This window comes from Mytilus californianus, unplaced genomic scaffold (genome assembly GCF_021869535.1).
Source record: "Mytilus californianus isolate M0D057914Y unplaced genomic scaffold, xbMytCali1.0.p SCAF_8, whole genome shotgun sequence".
In the NCBI taxonomy this organism is placed as follows: Eukaryota; Metazoa; Mollusca; class Bivalvia; order Mytilida; family Mytilidae; genus Mytilus; species Mytilus californianus.
Window position 1 is genome coordinate 62,897,664 of NW_026262734.1, and position 23,701 is coordinate 62,921,364.

General features: G+C 33.2%; 1 protein-coding gene across 1 annotated transcript; it reads right to left on the reverse strand.

The window, feature by feature from the left end:
- Positions 1-1,505: 1,505 nt before the first annotated feature.
- Positions 1,506-21,845, reverse strand: LOC127712826 (cytochrome P450 4F4-like). Its single transcript, XM_052219433.1, has 12 exons — positions 21,840-21,845; positions 19,938-20,139; positions 17,826-17,953; positions 16,846-16,970; positions 16,256-16,265; positions 8,987-9,116; positions 7,438-7,561; positions 6,266-6,461; positions 3,594-3,676; positions 2,521-2,586; positions 1,908-2,003; positions 1,506-1,563 (listed from the first exon to the last, which is right to left on the reverse strand). The coding sequence occupies exons 1-12, from the start codon at positions 21,843-21,845 to the stop codon at positions 1,506-1,508; spliced, it is 1,224 nt and encodes a 407-aa protein (XP_052075393.1).
- Positions 21,846-23,701: the final 1,856 nt, after the last annotated feature.

Sequence of the window (23,701 nt, forward strand, 5' to 3'; positions counted from 1 at the left end):
AACGACTTTAGACGGTTTGAACTTCTCTCCTTAGACCCTTTAAGTTAGTTTGTTCACGATTGTTTGTTTTTTTATGTTGTTTTTTTGCATTTGAATACCCGAAAAATATGTTTTGAGCTTACTTTATGCTCATTTCCCCCAGAAAACACGTACTGTATGTATTGATACATTATACGTTTTTATTTTGGCTGAAGTGTGCAAGTCTTTATATGTATATGCTACTGTTATGTGATTTGATATAACATCTGTTAGAATTTTGCAAAAGACTCAGATCAATTTAGTAAAAAATAACAGTTTTATGATATCGTATTGCAAGTCGTTTCTTTCAATGTTTAAATTAGAAAATCGAATTATCGAGAAACAAGAATTACCAATTGTTAACCTATATCAAAACTCACAAAAAAGTTTTGAAGGACAGTTCTTTTTTCCTTATTTGCTTGATGAATAACATTGCCCCAAACAAATATCTGTTTATCAAATAACAGAAAGGAAATTTTACCTCCTCAATTAATTCCTGTTTTTTGGTCGATTTATGTATCTTTATACCATTACTAATATTTGAATCTAGTGATTGTTCTTTACGAGATTTGTGATGTTGACGGACAGGTCTTTTATAGTATGTTCAACTTATTTATAACTTTCCAGACCAGAGGCAACTAAGAAATTTACATACTGTTTGATAACTTTCCGAAATACTGTACGTTGACCTCAGGGAAGAACATTTTATCGAATCGATAGAACATTTCATCGGAAAATGAAATTTTAGCGCCGAAGAATAGCCCATTTTAGCGAAAACTAAAAAAATCAATGATCAAAGCGACAAAAAATTATACATTTTTACACTTTTATTATATGAAATAGTAGAATCACATTTTATAATGTGAAAACACCATAATATTGAATTGTGGTTTTCATTAAAATGCAGCACAAAAAGTCCGAATACTTAGCACAATAAAACCAATGATCTAATTTACACTATGCGTTTCTAAATTTAGATATAACATCTCCGTTGTGTCTTGGAACTTACTTTCTAGTGATCCTCCATAATTGGCTCTTATATCCCATCTACAATACAAATCATAGAATTGCAGTAATAAATGTACATTCTCTTGTTTGTGTCTAAATTTTATTAATTTGTCGATTCGACGCTGGAATATCACAATTTCATTTGTTTTAACAATTTTTATTTCAATTTAAACGAAACCAAGGTGAGTATTGTTCAACTAGGTAAGTTTTTACTAAAGTAGGTTAACAAAAATACAATTGAAAGGATCTATCCTACGCCAAAATAGTTTACTGTGAGCCATAAAATGTCCACTAGTACATTTTAGTAGTTTTCATTTAATCGCTTAAATGTCCTACACCGGTTTACCTTTAGATGTCTGTTGTTTTTCTTTTGGTTTTTTATCCGTTAAGATATTCCTAACCTATTTCTACAAACGTTCCATTTATAAACACATTTGAATAATTGAGGTAATAGTATCATATGTCAGGGTTAGAAGAAGTTATTTCCAAACAATAGTCTTCTCTTTCACTTCTATTCCCCTTGAGGGTCCCAAATGCCTGAACAAATATTTGTGATTCTTTTATAATACACTTCACATAGAACTTAACTCTTGAAAAAAAGGTGACAAAGTAACCAAATGACTTGGGAAGAACTAAACTAAAATATCCTAGATAAAAATTTAGAAAATTTAATGCTACAATTTTACATTTAACATAAGAATTTCTGATAAATTAGTTTTAAAATAATACATTTTCTGCAAACATTGTAAGTATTTCTGATGATTATCAAACTATGTTTTGGTACTTCATTTGAGTAAAAATATTTTTGTTTAAAATTCCTATAGCTTTTTGCGATTTGCCACTCCTCTCCATCTACCGATTTGCCACAATTCTCCATTTACCGATTTCCCAATATTACTTTGATTCCATGTGTTGCCCTCATAACAAGTTCTGGATTGATATCATAATTATGACCATCTAATAGTGATACTTTGTATCTGAAAAAGCAATACAAAAGGTCGTTTATTAATTCACATGTTGCTATACCCACTTACGATAACAACTTGAGATGCACGATATCTTTATCTTAACTATAGCACAGCAGGTTTTATTCAAAACGAATCCAATTTACTGAGTGGTATTTGGACAAGAACTGATTCAGTATATTTGAATAACAAGGGGAAAAGAAGGTAGGGGAATTTGTATCCCCATTTAACATTAAAGTATTATAGAACGGTATTGAAAATCTTAATATACTCTATACTTACCAAATAAAGTATTTACTTTAAAAGTGTCAGTGTGGCGTGGGGTTTAATAATTTTGATATTGCACAGATAAACATCTGTCTTATTTATAATTGTTTTTTTTTGGGGTTTTTTTTTTTTTTTTTTTTTTTTTTTTGTTAGGTTTTTTTTGTGTGTTTGTTTATTTCTTTTTATCCAAATCCGTACTATAAAATGAAATAAAATATTATCAACATACGTTTTTTTTTATTGATTATTAACAATTACAAACCTCTGAACTAATCTACTGATGATAACCTTTATTTCGTTCATTGCAAAATTCTGTCCAATACAATTCCTGCAATATGAATAAGCATTATAAAAATGATGGGGGTATAAGTAAACGAACCAACAGCATAAATGTAAGGACACAAACAAATGGCATTTGATTTAACTTGAGGACTTCAACGATTACTTTGGATGTTAAGATAGCGACAATCAAGCAATAAACGATAGACAAGGGCCAGAGCAATATATCAAGGCGAGGCACTAAATTTGAAATCAAATCGAATCTAGAAAAAGATGTGAAAAAGTTTAACAGATACTGAAAAGATACCTAGGGGGTCAGAAATCCTAGTAGTCCAATACAAACAAAGAAAAGCAACAAAATTACAGTTTAATAATTTCTTTCGCAATCTACGAATAAAAGGGTTTTATTTCTTCTCGCAATCGAACTCCCAAAGCATAAGTCTATGTAATTTATTTTACTTTGAACTATTATTGGCACGAGTCCATATTTGTTTAGTGCACAAACATTCACGATAAAGGATAAAACTATGGATTATCATATAATTCAATCATTCATATTCATCGAATTCTCACATATTACTTAATATAACGAATATGTCGTATTTTTTCTCTAATTTACATGCATTTTTCACATTTATCGGTCGGTGCGAGAAAAATATTTCTCATCTCTAAAGAAAACTTTGTTCTCGGCAAATGATTTGTCAAAATTCAACTATGACGTCAATTTTTTTTTTGTGTGTCTTCTAAATTTGCTATTGTGGCGTCATAAAAAAGGCGACCCTGTCTGATGACGTCACATATAAAGAACATAACTTTCTGCAAATCTTTGAAAAGGAAGAATAAACTTTGTTTAGATATCGTCTAAAAATCATCAGAGAAGATTTTCCACCACTATAACTTGTGTATTACGATATTTCTCCACTCTCAACAGCTAGATTTTAATTATTTAAAAAGCTCGGCAAGCCTCGCGCTTTAAATGTCAAAATTAAACTGTCTTCAGTGGAGAAATATCGTAAAACACTTGATGCAGTGGTGAAATCTATATATCTCACTTACCTTGATCCAGCAGCAAAATGTATGTAGCTGTAAGGATGTCTGTCAGTTATGTCTTCCTGTAAAAATCTCTCCGGTCTAAATACCTGTATTATGACATCAAACATTAGAAAAAGTAATAATAAAGATACCAATAAAAATATTTTGTCTTCCCATGAGTGATGTATTATATATCTATTCCATACGGGAATAACAAATCAGAGACGTCTCATTTTATTAAAAACTCACTTATTTCAAAGACGGAACAAAACGCATTAACGATTTAAAGCTTATAATTTGGTACACAAGACGCGCGTTTCGTCTTCAAAAGACTCTGAGTACGCCTTAATGAAAAAAAAATAAGCAAAATAAAGTACAGTTTAGCAATGCAGTTACAAAAAAGCCTTAAGTATAGAATTGGATTCCATTGCAAATAAAATCAAAAGTTCGAAGTGATAGTAAACAAAACTACTGTGATTCTGAAGGAATCCGTGAGAGAAATATTGAATGTGATCTTTCAGAAAACTATTTGCAATGATTCGAGTCGATATTCGAGGGAAGGTAGCTTAAGATATTAACCAATATGCCATATATGATACATGTATTGATACTTAGCTCAATTTTGTAATTCCCGGAAATACCACGCTTCCGAGAAGTCAACCGATGCAAATACAAGAATGGTAGTATACTTAAATCTTAGTAATTAAAATGGTGGTGAGATAGAACAAACAGTTGCTTTCATCAAATGATCACTCAAAATGCACCATATTTATTAATGCAGAAATTGTTTTTCAAAACCAATTCCATTAATATATTCTCCAGAACTAGAAATCAAAGAAACAGCAGACACGGCTTCCTCCTCCTCATTTTTAGACTTATATCTCGAATTTGACATGAGTGGTCATCTCAGTACCAGCATTTATGACAAACGAGGCGATTTTAATTTGGAGCTTGCAGTTGCTACTCAAACTTTATAAAACGTCACCAGTGTCTGAGCAGAAAGTTGATGAACCAGGGTAATGCCAAAGAACGTCTTGTCCTTTTTCTAAAAAAAAACGTTTATTGGAAGATACCAAGACATTGTTGATAAATATTCTGTATCAACTTCACAAATAATACATGATGGTCTTGAAGTGTAGATTCTAGGTACTGACGTTGTTTATCATCTGAATTCTGCGTTATATTGTTCTTTTTATTTGTCTTAGGGTATTTTTAACCTTTACTGTTTAGTCCATTTTTGGTAATATACTTTTGATGTGACTCGATATTTATACATCCCGCCATTTTGTTATTGTGGAATGGTCATTTTTGTATTCTTGTCTTTCATTTTTGCTCATGTACTTTGTCTAAAGAGTGTCTATATGCCATTTTTGTTGTTGAAATAGTTATTTGTTTTTATAGGGAAGATAAGATTATAACAAAATAATTACTGCTGTACTCCAATTTTTGCCATTGTAACCTATTATGTCTGTTTGTTTTGCTTACACATAGTTGTCAATATAATGGAATTTTATGTGACTGTCATACAAGTGAGAAGTTTAGCTAGCTATAAAACCAGGTTTAATCCACCATTTTCTACATAAGGAAATGCCTGTACCAAGTCAGGAATATGACAGTTGTTTTCCATTCGTTTAATGTTTTTGAGTTTTTGATTTTGCCATTTGATTTTTTTTTTTGTTATTTTACTTTTTCCATAATCAAAAATTTTATTGAAATCGTGCTTAAATGTTTTACATAACATCATCAACATTCCGACATTATGAAACGAAGCAAAACCCCATATTACCAATTCTAAACTAGATTCCTGCCAATCAAATTGGCAATACTTTAAACACGATGGTAACACTAATGTAACTTTTTGCTATTACTAAAATTGAGAATGAAAACGGGAAATGTGCTAAAAAGACAACAACACGACCAATCAGCAGAAAACAGCCGAAGGCAACCAAAGCGTCTTCATCACAGCGAGAAAATCCCGCACCCAGATACGGGCTGCAGCTGACCCCTAAAAAATGTATACTAGTTCAGCGAAGATGGACGTCACATTAAACTCCGAAATATATAAATGAACCAAAATTTAAAAAAACAAACATACAAGACTACCTAAGGCCAGAGGTTCCTGGCTTGTGACAGGTGCATCAATGCAGCCGGGTTAAACATGTTTTGTGAGATCTCAACCCTCCCAGTGTAGAATAAACAAACACAGCAATACGTACAGTAAAACTCATTTTAAAAGAAGTCCTGCTGTCGGTGTGTCGTACCTTGATCTGTAACAACGTTGAAAAAATTTGGAAATGAACGGTTTGTCCATACTGATAAGCAAGTACTAACTCTAGAATTACGTTGTGTAAGATTTGAAAAGATTAATTGAGCGGATGAAAAACAGCTTGCCCTTTCCAGTGCTCATTCGAGTTCGACACAGCTCTGTTTTTGTTGCTCATGCATCCTTGGGCTTTATGCGAATTCTTTGTAGACTGTTATTTCTCTATTTGTCTGTTCTTTTAGTACATACTGCTGTATTTTCTTCAGTGGTGAGTTATTTTATATTCCCCGAATAACCTTTGACTTATTTAACCATTTGTTTTAAAAAAAACGGGCTGTGTAATATTTTGTAACTAGAGGAATAAAAGGGTTTCCATTTTCCTTTTTTAACCCTAACCTTTTAAAATAAAACCGGAAATAGGTTATGAATTTACCTCATGTTCAGGCCAAACATCTGGATGATGATGAATCGAGTGAATATTAATATCTATATGAACACCAGCAGGTACAACTATGTCACCAAACTTCATTAGCGACATCAATAGTCGTGCTGTTACCGGCACTGGTGCAAACATCCTCATAGATTCTTTTACAAATGATGTAAGGCGCGGCATCTCCTGCAGATTTTCCCTGAATTATACAAAAAATGTTTTATGGGTCAACAACACTTTTAGCACAAAGTATGATACGTAGTTCTATGGGATAACGTTCTGCAGATGTTCACACGTCAATTTTCTGCTAGATGTAAATTATATTGCATTTCATCTCATATATTTTCTTCAGTGCGTCAAACTTTTTTGATACGAAAAAAAAAAATGCGATGGATAATTTGCCACAAACTAAAATCATTCTGTACTAAACTAACTATTTCACCATGTTCATTTACAATAACGTTTTTCAAGGAACAAGTAACGTTTACAGTATTTGTAATGTAAGGGGGAAAATTATGTCGATCTTCTTTCATTTTGAACATATGTATTCCAGACAGATAGATTAACTGCGAATCTTAGTTAACAAATCCTGGCAACTTGACAGTCAGAAGTGTCAACTTTATCTGCATACGGGATCAGCCAGTGTAAAAGTAATAATTTTTTATCAACAAGCCATACACAGTTCTGTTCTTGACATAAATCGCACCGTATGATAAAGTATAGTTCTATGTTCTGAGTATAAAGAATGAATAGCATTGAAAATGAAAAGATATCAATCATAAGTCAAAGAAGTACATATAGTGAAATGGCTATAAAAGAAAAGGTCCAAACATTTTCTTACTCTGGAAACTATAGAATAAAAATTATACACCAGTAAACTCGTTTGCTCTGCAAAAGAGTGGCGAAAGATTCCAAAGGGATATAAAAACTGATAAGTCTAAAACAAACTGACAATGCCATGGCAAAAAACTAAAAACGACGTAAAGACAATCAACAGTACATAAAACCCAACCAAAAACCGAAGGGTAAGCAGATCCTGCTCCACACGTGACACCCGTCGTCTTGCTTTATGATAAGAAATCATCAGAGGCTAAATTATTATCTAATAGTATTTTTGTTTTGTTTCTATTGTTAAATATAATCCACAACCTTCTATAATTTTTAAATTAACGTACCAAGTTACCTCTGATTTATCTACTAATAACTTTGATATTTCTGTATATACTTTTTCCTGCTCTTCGGTATATTTTCCTAAACAGTATATAGTCCAGCTAATTGCAGACGCAGTGGTATCATGACCTACAAAGAACTAGTATGCAAAAAAGTCTTACACGTACATTTAAAGATAGCTTGTACAGCACGTTAACTTGATGACCTGACATTTTGACTGGTCTAAATAAAATTGTAATAGAATGTGTTAACAGATCAGACTGTTCCTAGAACAAAATTCAAATTTAAATGAGAAGCAGACTTGATAATGAAGCTTTTCAAAGCCAAAACATCAACGTCTTGCCAATTTCTGTATGTTCACCTCAAAATATGTTAATGATGTCCTGTCACTCAATTATTCCACATTCAGTGAGTGCTAGCTACTCATATTTCCCAGTGACCTAGAAATAAATGATACTACCGAAACTAAAATATCTGCATCATATCTTGATCTTTTGCGGGGATATTGTCACAAATGGACGACTTCAAACTAGAATATATGACAAAAGTGATGATTGCAACTTTCTCATTGCCAACCCCCTTTCGCAGCAGTACAATAACCCTGCCCCATCGTATTGATATGTTACGCTCGTTCATATTCACATAATACGGACCTCATTAAAAAAAGATGTGCTCCTAACACAAAAACTGATCCAAATGGGTTTAGAGGGAGACCGACTGACATTAACACTACATATTTAAGTGATATGGTCAACATCACGAATTGGTTGGTCGATAAGCTGCGTCTATTCTAAACTCGATAACAAAATGTTTTCGCGATCTTAGATCTTCAGATGCCGGAATAGTCCTCTGACCTGTAAATTTACCAATTGTGTACTTTTCCGATTTTGATATTTTGATATGTGTATTCGCATAGCGGGTGATGCACGCTTATCATTAGACGATTACCATGTCAACCCACGTTGTCTCGTTCCTTTTGGAGTTCATTACATTCCTTCATATTAAGTTTTAACCATGATGCGTATGTTTTAAATGGATTTCTAAGGTTTGAACATCGAGCGGTAGACTACAGTTGACTCTTACTGATCTTATGACTTATTTTTAACTGTTAAAAAAGTTCATTTTTGCAGGTTCGCTAATGAAATTACCTTTGGTTGAAGTTAACTTCGTCTAAATGAATCCGTTACACGAGTTTAATGTATCTAGGCTCTTATCAAACCAGACCTCTTTTGTGGACCAGGTTTAATCAACAATTTTCTACATGAGGAAATACATGAACCAAGTCAGGAATATGACAGTTGTTTTCCATTTGATAGATGTGTTTGAGCTTTTGATTTTGCCATTTTATAAAGAACTTTCCGTTTCGAATTTCCCTTGGAGTTCGGTATTTTTGTTATTTTACTTTTTGTAATATATTGTCATATTGCATTTTGCAGATCATTGTATTGTTTGTTTTACCTCAATTGTCATGTAATTTATAACTGGTCTTATGCTATTTACTTTTTTTCTACCAGTTTAAATTCAAATATAAATTGTTCATCTCAAGACGTTCACCTTCAAACAAAAACGTATCCACTTCAGCTCTTACATCTTCATCAGAAAGTCCTATTCCATTGTCATCTTTGGCTGTAAGAAGTATATCTAGGAAATCAAGATGACGCTTTGTAGGTTTTCCTTCTTTTTTCTGCAATGTAGATAAGTCGTTGAGTTAGTGCATCCCTCGTGGTGATCACGCCATGAAAGTGTTTAATTCGGACGCGCCAAATTTATAAAGTGTTATTGTCATTTATTAAGAAAGTTCATAACCGTATATCAATAGAAGAGGCGGCAGATACCAATGGGATACTCAAAACTGCAATAATATGTTCATACATTTTAGTGGTATATTGTCTATTTCTTTGAAATAGCTTAACATTAAGTGTCAATGACAGAACATTTCTAAACCTTGGCTGTCGACTGCAATTGTGATACATCTTGCATTGATTGACATTTTTGTTTTGATACTGGATCGTAGGTTACCTGTGATGGTTTCAATAACAACTTTTGGACGAAGTCAAGGACTCAGGAAGGAGTTTATGTCGTTCAATCGTTATTCTATTTTACTTTTCGTGTTGTTTGTCTTTTTGTTTTTCTTCTTTTTGCAACTAGCGATGGTAGTATCATTTTCTCGCCCAAATGATTATCTACGACAAAAAAAATGATGTATTACCCCCTCAAACCGGTGCTAGGGGTCGTCTTAAACTTGCACTGAGGTGTGAGTTTTTCTGCTTCGTGTTGAAGGCCTCACTGTGACTTTGTGACGAAGAACATCAATAAAAACGACGTTCCTTCGCTTTTTTGTGTTGTTTGCTGTGCATGTATTGATTTTGTGACATGGCTGGATACACCGAATTCTTTCTTTTCTGTTGTATAACGTAATTGTGCTACCTACCAGAGTTTGTTGTCTTTCTTTTATAATTCCATTCGAAAATTCGTGTGAATAATCACATAGCTGCTTCAATTCTTTCCCTTCATTAGAAAATCGATATATAAAATCAATTTGATACCAAGGATTTCTGAAAAAGAATGTTTAGTTTGTCATCGATGTGTGTGGATGTGTGTGTTTTTGGGTTGTTTTTGTTTGTTTTTTTAAGATAAGCTTCTGAGTTATTTTTTATTCAATTTTGTATTTTGTTTAACACAAGTTGATCAGTTTAATGAGATGATTTCAAACTGTAACTTCAGAGAAACTTTAAAGATAATTGGTATATTGTGAAAAAACAAGGCCTTTCTAATATGCACAGTAAAAGTGGAAATTGATTTGATAAAAACTTCTACTGATTCTAGCTACAGGAGTTTGATAGAAATGTAGTTCAGTCTTAACATTATTACGGTAAAATATAAATATAAAGAGATGTGGTATGATTACAAATGAGACAACTATCCACCAGAGTTGAAATGACTAAGATATAAGCAATTATAGACAATCGTACATATTTGTATAAAAAAGGAAATTTAGGAATTGTCCTTTATGAAGGTACCATTTGATTTGTATGGGGGGACTAGGATGAAATTTGAAAAAAAGCAGGACAGGAGTTTTGAGTTAACAAAAAGGCAGGATGAGCAACTCGGGGTATAAATGAACGACACATATATACTTACAAGCACCTAGACAACGTTAAATATGATAATCTGTTAACAGCATTTACGTAGGGATGTTTCGATCTGTAACGATAAAAACTGAGAGAATTATAAGCTGTCGCTCCTTTATTTCTTGTAAACAGGTGAACAAACAGTGTGAATAAAAGAAGGAGTGGGTATAAGTCAATTAAACAGCAATACTACTACCAAAAATCTCAAAAGACATCTAGACTTCAAAATACGGTCTTCAACAATAGGCAGGTGTCTATCCAATATGTAGAGTTCGGAGTCGTTAATTAAACTAAAATAATCAAAGTATTCATTGCAAAGTATATAGACTGTTAGATTGTTGTTATATGCTCTTTCTTATGTGGTAATCTTTACCTCGACGATGCCCACGTCTTATTACTTTTCACCTCCTCTTGGCTACTTTTAATCGCTACTTAACCGAATAAATTCTTAATAATAAGTGTTTGTATTGATTCTTATTATGCAGTTGTCCGGTTAGTTTTACAATGTACTAGAACACATTTTAGTATTGCTATTGTCAATGTGATTATAAGATGCACAGTTTTCTCTGCTTTCAAAATCTTTCTGCTTGAACCCGTGGACCTGGAACTTATTAATTATTGATAATATTAATTATTTGGAAAACAAAGAGGCTTGGAATTCTGTAATTTTCAATCAACACCATTGTCCTATATTAGTTATATATAAATATGAATTATTTGATTCGCGGTTTTTAAGTTATACCGGCTAACAAATTGGAAACTGTACCTATGCCTTATTTTAAGTCTGGATTTTTACTTTTTTAGTATTAGTATTTTCATCTTATTACGTTATGCTGAATAAAATACTACAATAGGAATCAATGTGACAATGATTGAATTTAGTAGTGTCAACCCTGTATAATGACCCGTGTATATAGCAAATCCCAAATACACCGTTTGGTGGTGCACCTGACAGATACGGCGTACAGATAAGGTAAAATAGATTTCACGGGCAGTACGTCGACTGAGCATGCGCGAAAGCGTATAAGACACGGATCGATAACGGTCTCCAAATTTGGATATTTTCTCAAAAATTGGCGTTTTCTGTGGAAAAAATATTGTTTCAAATACAAATTTAGGAAGTACAAAACACTACATTTATACGTCATATCACAAATATTTCCGACTTTGTATGGTCCAGAGGAGTTGCGGTTCAATGAAATCGGTCTCTTCCTTTAGTAGTATAGATATGATAATGTTATTATTTGTCAAACTGGTTAATCATATTCTGCTTTAATCATTTCATAATTCAATATTGCTTTGCATCTTGTCGTTTGTGTATAGCTTATCACTTGCTCTGGTTATATTTTCTTTTAATAACTACTCACCCCTGATCTTGTATATTTCCTCGGTATGAAAAGGCACATCTTAATATAGTTTCCAAAGTTGCTAGAGCTACACGCGGGAATATATCTATTGCCTCACCACTTTTAGCATACACCTTCAGTTTTTCCTATTAAATCATGCAAAAGAAGTCAGATTTTTATAGACATTTTCGAATTTGACATCGGATGCAATTTACAGCGGTATCCAGTTACATGTTGCCCATTTTGTTCTACAATTGGGCATTTATGAAATATATAACTATTGTGATATTACCGAATGCAATTCATCCCTGAGTTTTTACTTGCCACCGGTGGGGAATAAACTGCTCACTTTCCGTAGAATGAAAAGCATCCTTCGTTTTTTGATACTAGTAGTTTCTTCTTTACAGTTCTATTCGTAATCTTTAGTGTTCTTTGTAGTGTCTTGTAGATTGTTATTTGGGGTTTTTTTTCTTGCGATTTTCTTTTAGCCATACTTTGACTTATAGTTTTACATTCTGCCGTTGTATATTTTGCCAATTTAAGATCCGCTGCTTCTAGAGCAGCACAAAACGAGTAAAGGAAAACATTTAAAAACGAAGTTAGTGCGAGCATTGATTGATACAGTATTATAGTCCGTCTGAGTTTATACTCTATAATAGCGTAAGCATAGAGTTAATTGCTTTTCTCATGCTGAGTTTTACATTATTGTTTTTGAGATACTTGTCAATCTTCTGATCGAGGATAAAAATGGAGAGGGATCTTTCTTTTTGGCATTGTCTAATGTAACTCCGACTCATATCAATATAAGACGCTTTGCAAGGAGAGGCACACAATTGGTTCCGATAGGATAACTGGGAAATGCTACCTCAAAACTCAACAAATGTGTTGTCAATAAGAAACTCTTATATTGTGATCACTTGTTCTTCGGTATTGCCTGTTTTTACATTGGTTCAATTTTAACAAATATGCCAGATTATATCACAACTTACTGCTATACTTACAAGGAATACATCTGTAACACTGTTATACACTTTAACGTATGGTTTAAGTATTTCAAAATGGAAGCCTGGGGTCAAAAGTCGTCTATTCCGTTCCCATTTCTTTCCATCAGATATCAACAAACCATCGCCTAGATAGACAAAATTTCTAAACGTTGAATTTTTAATAAATACTAATTGCATTTCATTGACTTATAGAGTGACTACGTTAATCATGGTCATTGTTATCGTCATCTTCATCGTCATCACTGTCGCCGTCGATATTGTTCTCGTCATCATCGTCATTATCATCATCATCATCATCATCATCATCATCATCATCATCATCATCGTTGTCTCCTTCCCGTCTCCCCCTCCTACCATTGTCATCATAATAATGTAGTTTTACGTATGCTTTAAATTATTACAGTATTGAAATTCGAAGGAAAAAGAAAATATTCTTTTGGTTTTTATAACTAAATATGCCCATATAAACGTAAAATAAAAGCGTATTTTGAATCGCTTTACAATTACTGTCTTTTCTGCGGTAAATGTGGTTTTATTTACTAAATTAATATCCGTGAATATCATTTTTTTAAAGTCAATAAAACAACATATTCTGACAGAAAACAAAATAGATAATGACAATTATTTACCTAAACCAATTGTAAACCATTTTTTTTCCATTTTACCATAACTTTGCATATAAATGCACGTATATTTAGCGAGGTGATTATCAATTATCACCTTTTTCCGATGAGTATGCTGTTTTATTCAAAATGCAATTCATTTAGAAAAAAATTTTAAAATAGTACCAACATGGAATAATGACATTTATTGCAGTTTGACGAAAACTGTGTAAAGATTCTGACGGTGAACAAACAGTTTTGTATAGCAATCGTAGGAGATCAGGTGACATGCTTACTAATTCAAAATTGTAGATTAGTCTATTATATTAATGTGACAGTTGGGCCTGTTGATCGCAGATCTGTCATAATATATATTGATGAAGAATTTAATAATGAACATATTGATACATGTGAATGATTTAAATATTCTAGAGATAACAAAGTTATCTATCTCTCAATGGCTATCCCAAGCTCTAATCGCGAAACATTAAATATGTGTCTGGTCCTATCAGGCAATATGGGATGCGTGGTTGCATGGGTGTTTAAATAAAACAAAAACAAAAAATAAATTTTGAGAACCAGAAATTGACTGATAAAAAACTACATTCAACTTTTCCAATCTTTTAAACAAAATGAACACTGCATTTATACGCATACCTGAGTAGATACGAAATGTCGTATAGGCTAAATCGCGAAACACGCGAAGCAAAAAAAACCCATTTCGTTAAGGATTTTGAGATATTTATTTTCTAATATCTTATCATACTGACATGCATTGGTCATTCAAACAGTGTTGGTCTTTCTTACCAAGTGTGGGATTTTTAGCATCTATTCTCATATATCATGTATATCAATTTCCCAAGTTTTACAATTTATGTCCTCACAGATTGAGTCTTTGCTACCGAGTGTAAGGAATTTATATGCTTTTCTTACCTTTCCAATCTCTTAGATATCTCTAGGCCCCTCCAACAATATAAGCTTACCTATCCAATCTCTTGGATATCTGTAGGCCCCCCCCCCCCGATAGTACAAGCCTACCTTTCCAGTCTCCTTAATTTCTGTAGGCCCCTCAGACAGTATAAACTTACCTATCCAAAATCTTAGATATCTGTAGTCCCCTCCAACAGTATAAGCTTACCTATCCAATTTCTTAGATATCTGTAGGCCCCTCCGACAGCATTCTTACCTATACAATCTCTTAGATATATGTAATACAGCATACGGTTTTGGTGCTGATGATTTATCCAGTATATCTGTGCTGAGTCGGGATGACATACTCCAAAAATCGGATAGAAAAACATAATCCAAGCAACATAAACCTTTGGCCCCTCAGACAGTATAAGTTTACCTATCCAATTTCTTACATATATGTAGGGCTCTCCAACAGCATTCACACCTATTTAATCTCTTGGATATCTTTAGGCCCCCTCCGACAGTATTCTTAACTATCCAATTTCTTAGATATCTGTATGCCCCTCTGACAGAATTCTTACCTATCCAATCTCTTAGATATCTGTAGGTCCCTCCGACAGCAAACGCTTTTGGTGCTGATGATTTATACAGTATCTGTGCCGAGTCCGGATGACAGACTCCAAAAATCGGATAGAAAAACAGAATCCAAGAAACATAAACCTTTGGTCTTTCCTTTTCAACAATCTTTCCAAGGAGTTTGAAATATGAAGCAAGATCATGAAACTATAAACAGAAAAGAAAATAATTATCATTTTTGATTTTATCATTATGAAGTTTTAAAAAAGTGCAATGAATCGAAATTATTCCGCTTTTATTATTTTCTCTCTCGCACGAAACAGTAACAAAGTCACTGCAAAACCTTAATCAAACTTTATCATTTGGGCAGAGTGGGTAATATTTGTCTCTCCATCTGTCCTGCTTTTCAAAAACAAACTTAGGTCTTTTACCTGAGGGTTGCGATTTTATCGATGATTTCATTTACAAAAAAACGACATCAGTCAAATAATGACGAAAACAAATTCTTCGAAAGGATAAACAAAATTTAATACATGTATGACAAACATGTTTATGAATCGACATGCAACACAAAAAATGTCGTTTCTGTGTGGATAAATATCATAATTTTTTTATTAGAAAATAAAGTCAACAGGGATTGGCAAGGCAAGAGCAGTACAAAAAATCAGGATTAAGACAGGGTGTTTTTTCTTTCTTTTCTTTCATTCTTTGTTTAATCTTTCAGTTAAATATGAGGAAAGGCATGATTCATTTTTCCAAGTAATTATAACGTTAATAGATAAAATTGAGAATGGAAATGGGGAATGTGTCAAAGAGACAACAACCCGACCAAAGAGCAGAAAACAGCCCAAGGCCACCAATGGGTCTTCAACACAGCGAGAGAATCCCGCACCCGGAGGCGAGCTTCTGATGGCCCCTAAAAATGTGTACTAGTTCAGTGAAAATGAACGTCACACTAAACTCTGAAACATATTAATGAACTAAAATTTTTAAAAAACATACACGACTAACAAAGGACAGAGGCTCCCAAAAATGCGGCGGGGTTAAACATGTTTTGTGAGATCTCAACCCTGCCCCTATACCTCTAGCCAATGTAGAATAAAAAACACACACCAATACACACAGTATAACTCAGTTTAAAAGAAGTCCGAGTCCGATGTCAGAATATGTAACAGAAGAAACTAAGCAAAATGAAAGTGATACATAAATTAACAAAGGACTTCTAGCAGTAACTGACATGCCAGCTCCATACCTCAGTTGAACTGATTGAAAGATTATGTCTTCATCATATGAAAATCAAGCACAATCCCTCCCGTTAGGGGTTTAGTATCATATCATCATAAAATATATGAGAAGAACATAACCCGTATCATGCCAACAACTGGTTTTAGAATAAATGTGTTTATTTCCGATTCAAAGACCCTATGCTTGAACCAATATTAATTCCAAAAAAATGACATCTTTAATGACCTAACAACAGTATCGTAACTATATCCCTTCTGTATAAATCTGTTTAAAGGTTTGGTTAGCTATTGAGGTGAATGACGACATTTTTGTGCTTTGTATAGAATATTGTTTCAAATACAAATTTAGGAAGTACAAAACACTACATTTATACGTCATATCACAAATATTTCCGACTTTGTATGGTCCAGAGGAGTTGCGGTTCAATGAAATCGGTCTCTTCCTTTAGTAGTATAGATATGATAATGTTATTATTTGTCAAACTGGTTAATCATATTCTGCTTTAATCATTTCATAATTCAATATTGCTTTGCATCTTGTCGTTTGTGTATAGCTTATCACTTGCTCTGGTTATATTTTCTTTTAATAACTACTCACCCCTGATCTTGTATATTTCCTCGGTATGAAAAGGCACATCTTAATATAGTTTCCAAAGTTGCTAGAGCTACACGCGGGAATATATCTATTGCCTCACCACTTTTAGCATACACCTTCAGTTTTTCCTATTAAATCATGCAAAAGAAGTCAGATTTTTATAGACATTTTCGAATTTGACATCGGATGCAATTTACAGCGGTATCCAGTTACATGTTGCCCATTTTGTTCTACAATTGGGCATTTATGAAATATATAACTATTGTGATATTACCGAATGCAATTCATCCCTGAGTTTTTACTTGCCACCGGTGGGGAATAAACTGCTCACTTTCCGTAGAATGAAAAGCATCCTTCGTTTTTTGATACTAGTAGTTTCTTCTTTACAGTTCTATTCGTAATCTTTAGTGTTCTTTGTAGTGTCTTGTAGATTGTTATTTGGGGTTTTTTTTCTTGCGATTTTCTTTTAGCCATACTTTGACTTATAGTTTTACATTCTGCCGTTGTATATTTTGCCAATTTAAGATCCGCTGCTTCTAGAGCAGCACAAAACGAGTAAAGGAAAACATTTAAAAACGAAGTTAGTGCGAGCATTGATTGATACAGTATTATAGTCCGTCTGAGTTAATACTCTATAATAGCGTAAGCATAGAGTTAATTGCTTTTCTCATGCTGAGTTTTACATTATTGTTTTTGAGATACTTGTCAATCTTCTGATCGAGGATAAAAATGGAGAGGGATCTTTCTTTTTGGCATTGTCTAATGTAACTCCGACTCATATCAATATAAGACGCTTTGCAAGGAGAGGCACACAATTGGTTCCGATAGGATAACTGGGAAATGCTACCTCAAAACTCAACAAATGTGTTGTCAATAAGAAACTCTTATATTGTGATCACTTGTTCTTCGGTATTGCCTGTTTTTACATTGGTTCAATTTTAACAAATATGCCAGATTATATCACAACTTACTGCTATACTTACAAGGAATACATCTGTAACACTGTTATACACTTTAACGTATGGTTTAAGTATTTCAAAATGGAAGCCTGGGGTCAAAAGTCGTCTATTCCGTTCCCATTTCTTTCCATCAGATATCAACAAACCATCGCCTAGATAGACAAAATTTCTAAACGTTGAATTTTTAATAAATACTAATTGCATTTCATTGACTTATAGAGTGACTACGTTAATCATGGTCATTGTTATCGTCATCTTCATCGTCATCACTGTCGCCGTCGATATCGTTCTCGTCATCATCGTCATTATCATCATCATCATCATCATCATCATCATCATCATCATCATCATCGTTGTCTCCTTCCCGTCTCCCCCTCCTACCATTGTCATCATAATAATGTAGTTTTACGTATGCTTTAAATTATTACAGTATTGAAATTCGAAGGAAAAAGAAAATATTCTTTTGGTTTTTATAACTAAATATGCCCATATAAACGTAAAATAAAAGCGTATTTTGAATCGCTTTACAATTACTGTCTTTTCTGCGGTAAATGTGGTTTTATTTACTAAATTAATATCCGTGAATATCATTTTTTTAAAGTCAATAAAACAACATATTCTGACAGAAAACAAAATAGATAATGACAATTATTTACCTAAACCAATTGTAAACCATTTTTTTTCCATTTTACCATAACTTTGCATATAAATGCACGTATATTTAGCGAGGTGATTATCAATTATCACCTTTTTCCGATGAGTATGCTGTTTTATTCAAAATGCAATTCATTTAGAAAAAAATTTTAAAATAGTACCAACATGGAATAATGACATTTATTGCAGTTTGACGAAAACTGTGTAAAGATTCTGACGGTGAACAAACAGTTTTGTATAGCAATCGTAGGAGATCAGGTGACATGCTTACTAATTCAAAATTGTAGATTAGTCTATTATATTAATGTGACAGTTGGGCCTGTTGATCGCAGATCTGTCATAATATATATTGATGAAGAATTTAATAATGAACATATTGATACATGTGAATGATTTATATATTCTAGAGATAACAAAGTTATCTATCTCTCAATGGCTATCCCAAGCTCTAATCGCGAAACATTAAATATGTGTCTGGTCCTATCAGGCAATATGGGATGCGTGGTTGCATGGGTGTTTAAATAAAACAAAAACAAAAAATAAATTTTGAGAACCAGAAATTGACTGATAAAAAACTACATTCAACTTTTCCAATCTTTTAAACAAAATGAACACTGCATTTATACGCATACCTGAGTAGATACGAAATGTCGTATAGGCTAAATCGCGAAACACGCGAAGCAAAAAAAACCCATTTCGTTAAGGATTTTGAGATATTTATTTTCTAATATCTTATCATACTGACATGCATTGGTCATTCAAACAGTGTTGGTCTTTCTTACCAAGTGTGGGATTTTTAGCATCTATTCTCATATATCATGTATATCAATTTCCCAAGTTTTACAATTTATGTCCTCACAGATTGAGTCTTTGCTACCGAGTGTAAGGAATTTATATGCTTTTCTTACCTTTCCAATCTCTTAGATATCTCTAGGCCCCTCCAACAATATAAGCTTACCTATCCAATCTCTTGGATATCTGTAGCCCCCCCCCCCCCCCCCCCCCCCCCCCCCGATAGTACAAGCCTACCTTTCCAGTCTCCTTAATTTCTGTAGGCCCCTCAGACAGTATAAACTTACCTATCCAAAATCTTAGATATCTGTAGTCCCCTCCAACAGTATAAGCTTACCTATCCAATTTCTTAGATATCTGTAGGCCCCTCCGACAGCATTCTTACCTATACAATCTCTTAGATATATGTAATACAGCATACGGTTTTGGTGCTGATGATTTATCCAGTATCTGTGCTGAGTCGGGATGACATACTCCAAAAATCGGATAGAAAAACATAATCCAAGCAACATAAACCTTTGGCCCCTCAGACAGTATAAGTTTACCTATCCAATTTCTTACATATATGTAGGGCTCTCCAACAGCATTCACACCTATTTAATCTCTTGGATATCTTTAGGCCCCCTCCGACAGTATTCTTAACTATCCAATTTCTTAGATATCTGTATGCCCCTCTGACAGAATTCTTACCTATCCAATCTCTTAGATATCTGTAGGTCCCTCCGACAGCAAACGCTTTTGGTGCTGATGATTTATACAGTATCTGTGCCGAGTCCGGATGACAGACTCCAAAAATCGGATAGAAAAACAGAATCCAAGAAACATAAACCTTTGGTCTTTCCTTTTCAACAATCTTTCCAAGGAGTTTGAAATATGAAGCAAGATCATGAAACTATAAACAGAAAAGAAAATAATTATCATTTTTGATTTTATCATTATGAAGTTTTAAAAAAGTGCAATGAATCGAAATTATTCCGCTTTTATTATTTTCTCTCTCGCACGAAACAGTAACAAAGTCACTGCAAAACCTTAATCAAACTTTATCATTTGGGCAGAGTGGGTAATATTTGTCTCTCCATCTGTCCTGCTTTTCAAAAACAAACTTAGGTCTTTTACCTGAGGGTTGCGATTTTATCGATGATTTCATTTACAAAAAAACGACATCAGTCAAATAATGACGAAAACAAATTCTTCGAAAGGATAAACAAAATTTAATACATGTATGACAAACATGTTTATGAATCGACATGCAACACAAAAAATGTCGTTTCTGTGTGGATAAATATCATAATTTTTTTATTAGAAAATAAAGTCAACAGGGATTGGCAAGGCAAGAGCAGTACAAAAAATCAGGATTAAGACAGGGTGTTTTTTCTTTCTTTTCTTTCATTCTTTGTTTAATCTTTCAGTTAAATATGAGGAAAGGCATGATTCATTTTTCCAAGTAATTATAACGTTAATAGATAAAATTGAGAATGGAAATGGGGAATGTGTCAAAGAGACAACAACCCGACCAAAGAGCAGAAAACAGCCCAAGGCCACCAATGGGTCTTCAACACAGCGAGAGAATCCCGCACCCGGAGGCGAGCTTCTGATGGCCCCTAAAAATGTGTACTAGTTCAGTGAAAATGAACGTCACACTAAACTCTGAAACATATTAATGAACTAAAATTTTTAAAAAACATACACGACTAACAAAGGACAGAGGCTCCCAAAAATGCGGCGGGGTTAAACATGTTTTGTGAGATCTCAACCCTGCCCCTATACCTCTAGCCAATGTAGAATAAAAAACACACACCAATACACACAGTAAAACTCAGTTTAAAAGAAGTCCGAGTCCGATGTCAGAATATGTAACAGAAGAAACTAAGCAAAATGAAAGTGATACATAAATTAACAAAGGACTTCTAGCAGTAACTGACATGCCAGCTCCATACCTCAGTTGAACTGATTGAAAGATTATGTCTTCATCATATGAAAATCAAGCACAATCCCTCCCGTTAGGGGTTTAGTATCATATCATCATAAAATATATGAGAAGAACATAACCCGTATCATGCCAACAACTGGTTTTAGAATAAATGTGTTTATTTCCGATTCAAAGACCCTATGCTTGAACCAATATTAATTCCAAAAAAATGACATCTTTAATGACCTAACAACAGTATCGTAACTATATCCCTTCTGTATAAATCTGTTTAAAGGTTTGGTTAGCTATTGAGGTGAATGACGACATTTTTGTGCTTTGTATAGAATATTACCATAAATGATTGGATGTGGAATACCTGAACGTATAAGATTTTGCATGTTGTTTTATATTTACGAATGATGTCCTTGTACCGATGAAAAAATTTAGTAAATGTTTTGACTAGTTTGTGATATCAAAAACCCTGGTGTAATAGACTTACACACACTTCATTTGAACTTTGATGGATAGTTGTCTCTTTGGCAATCATACCACATCTTCTTAGTTTTATGTTGATGATTTATATGCCATATTGTATTTACAACTGTCTATTGATAACTGTATGTTGCCTTCTAGATCTCTTTGGTTATTATTTGTTGTTTGATTGCTGTCTCATTGACACATACCCACATCACATTGCTCATATAAATAAGAAGATGTGGTATGAGTGCCAATGAGACAACTCTCCATCCAAGTCACAATGTATAAAAAATTAACATGTATAGGTCAAAGTACGGCCTTCAACACGGAGCCTTGGCTTTCACCGAACAGCAAGCTATAAAGGGCTCCAAAATAACAAGTGTAAAACAATTCAAACAGGAAAACCACCGGTCTAATCTATATATTCTTTAAGTCTTTTTTTGCCTTTTATACATTTGCACTTACCAAATGAAGAGAGCCCCATATAGGATGAATCGGACCAAGAGTTGTTATACTTTGTCGAAATGTTGCTGTTCGCCACTGTCTGTATTTTATAATAAATGCTCTGATTTTCCATAGTAGGTACGTAATGAAGATAACAAGTAAAGATCTGAATATGTAAGTGCTGAAAACCATTGCTGAAATTCAATGTAAAAAAAATCATGTATATGTAAGACCGCAAATATATATAAGAACCTTGAAATATAAAGAACTGGATCGAGTTGTCGAAAAAAAAAGCTACATTAGACTTTTGATTTTGATTTTTTATAATTGTTTATTTTCAAAAACTGAATATTTTCATTTCAACATAAAAATCAGAACAGCACTGATTTAGATGACAAAAGCATGAAAAGTTGATTTTAAAGTATAAAAAAATTCTATGGCTTCCTATATATATTTATCTTACCTCCTATAGATTTCTGGGGATATGATTGGTTAAAGGACTACACGTGGTGGCTACATATATATGATATAGGGTGTCCTAAAATACCATATGGGGTTAGTAACCATATGGGGTTAGTAAGGCGTTACTTCCCTTTCAAAACAAAAAAGAAATCTGAAAGGTTTCAACAGACGAAGAAATTGATAATGAACGATTGAAATAAATTCATAAAACAAATTTAAAGCTAACAAGTTGTTATTGTTGGCATTTATTTTTGTATAGACAAATGGAAGTAGGTTCTTAATACTAAGTATTGAAGACTTAATCACTTTGATAGGCCGCTAGTCTAAATACCACATGTGAAGATAGTCGGTAAGATAAATTCGTTACACGGTGTGCTAGTGACCTAATACGATATATATATATATATCGTATTAGGTCAATAACACACCATGTAACTATTAATATAGGTAATTTTATGTTTATATATGAAAGAATAAGAACATAGATAATGAACTTAAATAGTAAGGTCTTTCCTCACGTAGGGGAAAGACCTTAAAAAGGACTGGTGGTTGTCTTTATAAGCAAGTCGACTTTTTTTCATTTATTATTTTTTCTAAAGTTACTGTACTAACTTGTTTCCAAAAACTTTTTTTCTTAGTGTAATTGAATATATTTCGATAAAATGAGACACATCGTATCGGTCATATATGAAAAAAGTTAATGGATGAAATGAAGTCTTCCCTTTGTAACATTTGAAATATGCAAAAGTTAACGTAATTATGATACAAATGTAAAGATCGAATTTATGACAACTCTTTGTGTTATTGAAGTAACAGTAAATATATTTGAATCCGGACCGAAAGGTAAAGTATGACCAACGCAGTTCATTTGTAAAATATAGTCGATGTTACATCATCTTTTTTTTTTATCTTCTTTCAAATTCAATGAGTTAGAACTGACATATTCCCCTCTGTTACTTGTATTTGCTATGTTCTTGACTCAAGCACAAATTTAACCGTAATCTGTCATCATAAAATGTAGTGGCGGATTCGAAAATTGTCTGTATCACTAGGGAGACCTATCGTGATGTTCATGGCAAGTGAAGTTTCGGTGATAAATCGCATTCGGTAATGTCACAATCGAGCAAAACAGGACATGGAGTGCACGTGGATACAACAATTA